General features: G+C 41.9%; 1 protein-coding gene across 1 annotated transcript; it reads right to left on the reverse strand.

The window, feature by feature from the left end:
• Positions 1-1,577: 1,577 nt before the first annotated feature.
• LOC146669134 (E3 SUMO-protein ligase ZBED1-like) lies at positions 1,578-4,867 on the reverse strand. The gene is made up of 2 exons (XM_085405582.1): positions 3,511-4,867; positions 1,578-3,267 (listed from the first exon to the last, which is right to left on the reverse strand). The coding sequence occupies exons 1-2, from the start codon at positions 4,581-4,583 to the stop codon at positions 2,616-2,618; spliced, it is 1,725 nt and encodes a 574-aa protein (XP_085261708.1). The 5' UTR covers positions 4,584-4,867; the 3' UTR covers positions 1,578-2,615.
• Between the last annotated feature and the right edge of the window lie 2,316 nt (positions 4,868-7,183).

A 7,183-nucleotide genomic window follows, 5' to 3' on the forward strand; every position in this document is an offset into this window, starting at 1 on the left:
CCCAACAAACACACTAAGGGGGAAGTTAGAATGTTACATTTCAGACACTTTGATAAGTCTTCACATATCTCGCGCCAAAACTTCTGAACTGGTGGACAGAACCAAAGAGCGTGGATATAATTGTCCGGTGAATTGGTTTGGCAGTGTGAGCAGTTGTTGGTAGACGTAAAGCCCATCTTGAACATCCGATGACCTGTATAGTGCACTCTATGTAATATTTTGTATTGAATTAATTGAAGACTGGGATTTCTAATTAGATGAAAGGTTTTTAAGCAAATCTGAGACCAGAAGTTTAGGTCTAAGTTAACTGATAAATCCGCTTCCCATTTTGCAATAGGAAGTGATATTGATTCATCTGTTTTAGAAAGCATTCTGTATATTTTGGATAGTAATTTGGGGGTTTTAAGAGTAAGAAATTGAACCACACTTGGTGGTGTTTGTAGTTCAACTTGACCCGGTTTAAATTTCTTTTTTACTATGGATTTAATTTGTTGATATTCTAAAAATCTTTTCTTGTTGATCCCATATTGTGTAACTAGTCTGTCAAATGAAATAAATTCTGTTCCTTCTAGTATATGTTCTAAATATTTGATTCCTTTACCACTCCAATCTGAAAAGTTTATCATATTATTGTTTTGTAATATGTCAGGGTTGTTCCAGATAGGTGTACGTTTGCATGGGATTAATGAAGACGCCGTCAATTTTAGAAACTCCCACCATGCTGTCAGAGAAGCGCTGATGTTGATGCTTTTAAAGCATTCATGTCGTTGGATGTTTGAGCTGATAAATGGTAGGTCTGAGATCTCTAGATTATTGCAAAGTGCTTGTTCTACATCTAGCCAAGGTTCATCTAAGAGGGTATGTTTTAGCCATCCTGAGATAAACTGAAGCCTGTTGGCTAAGAAGTAGTGCTGAAAGTTAGGCAGTTCTAGTCCTCCTTTATCCTTGGTCGTTTGTAGTGTTTTTAAGCTTATACGTGGGGGTTTATTTTTCCAAAGGAATTTGGACATACATGAATCTAGAGATCTGAACCAATCTTGTGGCGGTTTAGTTGGGATCATTGAGAATAAATAATTTATTTTTGGTAAGACCATCATTTTTATAGCGGCAACCCTTCCCATGAGTGATATGGGTAGACATTTCCATCTAGCCAGATCATCTTCTACCTTCTTTAAAAGTGGGATATGGTTTAATTTAGTTAGATCTGCAAGCTTGGGAGAAACATTAATACCTAAATATTTTATATTTCCCGATTGCAGTGGTGTAGAAGAGGAATTATGGAGGGAGCAATTAATCGGTAGAACTGTAGATTTTGACCAGTTAATTGAGTAATCTGATATTCTTGCAAAAGAGTTTATCAATTCAATCACCCCAGAGATATTGGTTTGTGAATTTTGGAGAAAGAGTAACACATCATCCGCATAAAGGCTGATTTTATGTTCCACGTTCTTGCATTTTATGCCCTTAATTACTGAATTCTGTCTAATTGCTGCTGCTAGTGGTTCAATAAAAATTGCAAACAGTGAAGGGGAGAGTGGGCATCCCTGCCTGGTGCCCCTCAAGAGACAGAAGCTGGAGGATGTCTGGTCATTTGTTCTGACACAAGCTGTTGGGGAATTATATAATATTTTTAACCAGTTTATGAAAGAGGATCCAAAACCAAATTTGTGTAAAGTTGCAAATAGAAATTTCCAGTTAACTCTGTCAAATGCTTTTTCTGCGTCTAAAGAGAATATTGTAGTTTCTAGGTTTTTACTGTATGAGTAGTCTATCAAATTAAGTAATCTACGTGTATTTGTTGATGAGTGCCTACCTTTTATGAAACCAGTTTGGTCAGGATGAATTAAGAGGGGGGTTATTTTCTCCAGTCTCTTTGAGAGAGCTTTGCAGATTATTTTAAGGTCTACGTTTATAAGGGATATTGGACGATAGCTTGAGGGATATACAGGGTCTTTGCCTGGTTTTAGCAGGAGATTAATGTTTGCAGAATTCATATTTGATGGAAGTCTGCCCTTTTCTTTAATTTCCAACAACGTTCTGTAGAAAACTGGTGCTAGAATCGACCAGAATTCTTTGTAGAATTCTGCAGGAAAGCCGTCTGGACCTGGAGCCTTATTATTGGGCATACTTATCAGAGCTTCCTGGAGTTCACCTGGTGTCAGTGGTGAATCCAGTGCCATTGCTTGAGTGTCCAATAATTTTTAAGAGTTATGTTGTCCAAAAAATGATCAATTTCTTTTTTAGATGGGTTTATTTGTGGTGAATACAACGTTTTATAGAAATCCCTGAAAATGTTGTTTATTTGTATCGGATCATATATTGTGTTCCCAGATGAATCTTGAACAGCACATATAGTTGTTTTTTCTTTATTTATTTTTAGCTGGTTTGCTAGAAATTGACCGGATTTATTACCATGTTCATAATTTTGTCATATACACCATATACATCTTCAAGTTCACAGAACATAGGCCTAATTCAACAGGCAAAATAGAAAAAATCTCCAATCATCCTTTTGGGTAAGGTAGATTAGTGCAAAAAAATATGAACAACAGTGAAAAGTATTGTTTAAATCACATTCAAATATAGAACAAGCTCTAAACACACGGTCCTCTGGTCTACTCATCCTTCAGCCAGTTGCTGAGACAAACCAACTTGTCCATGTTCTCTGAGTGCAGAGCAGACCTCTTCTTGTTCACAATGTGCCCTGCTACAGAGAACAGCCTCTCACAGGGCACTGTGGAGGCAGGAGTGGCCAGGTATCTGCGAGCAAGGCGGGCCAGCTGGCTGTGGGCTCCTGCATGAGCTGCCCACCACTGTAAGGGACAGTCCTCTAAGGCAGTGCAGGGCTCTGCTCTGTAGCGCTGTATGGCTCTGTCCTGCTGTACCTCCTCCTCTGACTCAGAGTCAGAGTCCATCTGCAGCAGGCTCAGCCTCTTCTTGGCTGGACCTTCTTCTGCAGTGTGTGATCTTCTAGGAGAGTCTTCATGCAGCATGCCTGCCAGTGTGGTCCACACTGCTTCTCTGTCAGTCTTGGGCACACTGCGTAGGTCTTTAAAACGTGGGTCCAGTGCAGTTGCGATCTGGAGCCATGCATAGTTGGTATGTTCCTGGCGGGAAGCAAGGTCTTCCTTAAACTTCTCTTTAAACCTCACCACATATGCAGGGTCCTCATCAGTTACTTCCATGACACGGCACAGGTGGCAGAAGGCTGGTAGAACTACAGAGCAGGAGACGTAGGCCTCTCCTCCCAGCAGTTCAGTCACATATCTGCAGTGGAATACACACACACACACACACACACACACACACACACACACACACACACACACACACACACACAGATAAGACAGCAAATTAAAAAAAGCTTTTTAATACTAGGTAATATTAATAAAATATTTGATTTCATTTATTTTTTAAATAAGACATTTTCATAATAACAAAACTGATTTAAGATGTATGTTTGATACATTTAATCTAAACCTACAATTATGGTCACAATGACAGGCTCACCTGCAGGGCTCTAGAAGTGTCTCCAGTCTCTGGAGTTTGTCCCACTCTGGAGGCGTCAGGAGGACAAGTTTATGCTTTTGTTTATCCAGAGTCGCGGTTACTGCAGTTTGGTTGCGGATCAAGCGCTTCACCATCTCCAGCGTGGAGTTCCAGCGCGTAGGCACGTCCTGGGCCAACGGCTCCTGCTTGCGCCCCAGTGACACCTGCTCTGCGTTCAGCTCTGCTGTGTTTGCTGGGCTGTGCTTAAAATGTCCAACAATTTTGCGGCATTTGGCCAGCGCAGTGACAAAGCCACTGTCTGCGAGACTCACTGTGATGCATCTCTGTAGAATGTGCGCGGTACACGGCATGTGATTGAATGGCATGATGCGAGCCGCGGCGATCATATTGCGCGCACTGTCCGTGCCTACTGTTGTCACCTTCTCCTCAATTCTCCACCTGCGAGCAACAGTCTGGAACTGCTCTGCACAAGCCTCCGCAAAGTGCCGCTCTTCCGTTTTCATTATAGTCAGCGCAAAGGATGTCAGACCCCAGGCTTCAGTGATTAAATGCGCAGTAACTCCCAGGTAATTGTCATTACTCAATGATGTCCAGTGGTCTCCTGTCAGAGCCACGCATTCTGTGTGAACTAAAGCCTCTTCTTTTTTCTTTTTCTCCGTTTCATACAGTTCGTGGATTCGAATTGTTATTGTGCTTCTCGCTGGGGGCTTGTAGGACGCGTCCTGAGATGCGACCTTTAAAACATCCGCAAAGCCCTTGTCCTCCACAATGCTTAGCGGTCTACAGTCCTTTGCTATCCATTTGGCTATATTGTCGGTCAGTTTGTCCAAAGAAGACTTACCGAGTGGCCTGCGTTCACTAAGAGTGGTCTGACGCAGGCCGGGTGAAGCTGCTGCCCCGACAAACGCGTGTTTGGCATTAAGGTGGTATTTTAAGGTCGAATTTGAATGGTGAAATTGAAACTCTTTACTACAGTGAGTGCAAATTACAACGCGTTTGTTTATTGTCCCATCTATGTTCTTCTTGTATTTAAATTCCCCATCCAGAAGGCCATCCTGTTCCTGCTTCTCCATTTTCAGTGGCGCGGTAAACAAATCAAGTGGAATTATGGGACTTATCTGCGTGTTGCGCTAAATAGTTAAATATTCTAACGTAATTAATTCCAAAATTTAATTATCGCAATTAACGCGTTAATTTCGACAGCTATAGTAGAAAGATTTTGCGAACCACAATAAGAAGATGGTGAGGGGCATCAGATGCTTATCCTTTGGTGGCCCATTCATTTCATGGGATCTGGCAATTGCCGGGTCACTGGATTGCATAAGCTTCTAACCCTCTGAAGTCTGAATCGTTATATATGGCACCCTTAGGCTAGGCCCATATTTTGGAGAAAACAAGGCATGCCAGTTAGGAGCACTACTTTACTTTGTACCCTGATTGCCTACAGTTGGGTAAGCATTTCCAGAAAAACAAAAATGATAAATTCTGATTGCCTAACATTAGAGTTAGGGTCATCACTGATGATGACTTAAACCTCAGAGGCTTATAATGCCACATGTTTACTTGTAATTGATACTTGCAAGCTTTAAATACCTTTATATCGTTTTTTTAATGTTATGTGCACAATTATTAGATCTTAGTGTAGACAAAATGCATGTGACATATAGCTCAATATTGTGCCTGATGGTGGCTTGGGAGTCAACTGATGGGAAATGGTGCTAACTCTCTACTAAGTCACGATACACAGGGGAAACAGGTCTTACGTTTCAGAATGGACTGCAAACAACATTCATAGCAAAAGAGGCTCTAGTCAGTTGTCTTGTTTAGAGAACACTATAGTGGGGCTGTGAGTCTTAAGCCAGGGGCGTTCCAGAACAAGCGGCGTGCACGTCATATCAAAAATGTAAAGGTAGATATTTTAACTGTGATTTCCAGAGAGCAGAAGAGACTGGTGGGGGGTAATATGGGCAAGATTGTTGCCACTTAGAGTGGAGACCTGGAGTGGGCCTTCTAACAGAATGTCAAGTTGTTTAGTTAGTTTTTTTTATGTCCAAAAAACTTTGTTCCTCCCTGGAATAATTTAAAGTTTGGTGAGACACGGAATCATTTTCACATCAAATCTTGGCTGAAACCATTAAATGAAATAAGAAGGTCTTTTGGTCACTGGGGGCAGGATTCAATGAAATGTTCTTTCTCGCCACAGTATAAACACGTCCCAGTCACAGTTCTTCTGCTACTGTCCTCCAGAGATGAGACCTTAGAATTGCATCGGTTCAGCACCTAATTCATCATACTCGCTCTCTTTCCATGTTCAGTGAAAGTGGAAACTATCCACAAAGAAGCCTCACAGGAACTATAAGCTTAAGTGAGGCAGTCCTTATGAATGTGGTTGTCCATCCCAGTACCCATAGAATCAAGTGAGTGAAGGTAATCAGGCAATACTTGAGCAGCTAATTCACTCCTCGTGTAATTATTTAATCAATGAGAAAAAGCCCAATGGGAAGCTTTGTCCTCCCAACTACTGTCCTCAGCCAAAATCCAAACAAATCAATGGAGTAACCCTCCACACTTCTTCCTGTCACAGACTAAATATTCTGGGAGCAGCAGCATCTGAACTTCAACCTTTATCAAATACACATTGAAATTTAATAATGAACTCAGGCAGTAAGAAATGCTAATGAAGCTCTTGCTTATACTAAGTCCATTTGAGTGTTCTGCCCCTTAATATATGAATAATAAATAACGTCGACAGAAGACGTCTCGTGTAGAGGTGAGATGACAGAGGACTCACTCATGTTCTCCCAGCAGAGCTCCATGAAAGGTAATGGCTCTCTGGATTAGGTACATGTCCGTCAAGTCCATAATCACCAGACCTGAACTCACACTCAGCACAGAAGTATCAAAGTTGAACAGGTTTAATGCAGACAGCAGAATGTTTGACTCAGACAATAACAACAGAGGGGAGCAGGTGGGAGGGCTGGCTGGGTTTTAGCTGAAGCTTGATCCATAGGAAGTCCAAAGGTACGCACGCGCACACACTTCACAATGACAGTGGGTTTGGCACAGAAAAGAAGTTTCTGTGCCAAACATGGAGCCGAACTCCACCCTACAGTAGACTCAGTGGTCTGGTAACAACTGAAAAATCTCGTCAGCCTTAAGAAGGCAGCAGGTGATGACCGCTTGCAAAACCAGTGAGTTAATCAGCAAACCATTTTCAGGTATGCTCGCCAGGAGGGCTGAAAGGCACAGAGGTGCACCCAACTCTGAAACCAAGTAACAGATTAAAACTTACTCACACTGACTGGAGAAAGAGGGAGCACAAGCAGGATCGACAGACAGAAAAGGTCAGCACAGGTGGATGATAACTGACTTTGGTAGCTCCTATTATCACCTGTAGCTCAGTAGGTGGAGTAGGTCATCCACGAATCAGAGGGTTGGTGGTTTGATTCCTGGCTGTATGCCAGAGTATTCTTGGGAAAATAGCAAAGTCCCACGTTGCTCTCTGATGCGAATATCAGAGTGTGACTGTTTGGTCAAAACCACTTAGGTGTAGAAAAACGTGCTTGTGACTGGGTGAATGAGGCATGTTGTATAAAAGCGCTTTGAGTGATTTACCAGTTACAACCCTCACACATGGTTATAAGCTTTGAGAATTCACTGAAAGTTATTTTGT

The sequence above is a fragment of the Rhamphochromis longiceps genome, linkage group LG5, assembly GCF_057381845.1.
Source record: "Rhamphochromis longiceps isolate RC_006_pf linkage group LG5, R_longiceps_female_GT1.1, whole genome shotgun sequence".
Classification (NCBI taxonomy): Eukaryota; Metazoa; Chordata; class Actinopteri; order Cichliformes; family Cichlidae; genus Rhamphochromis; species Rhamphochromis longiceps.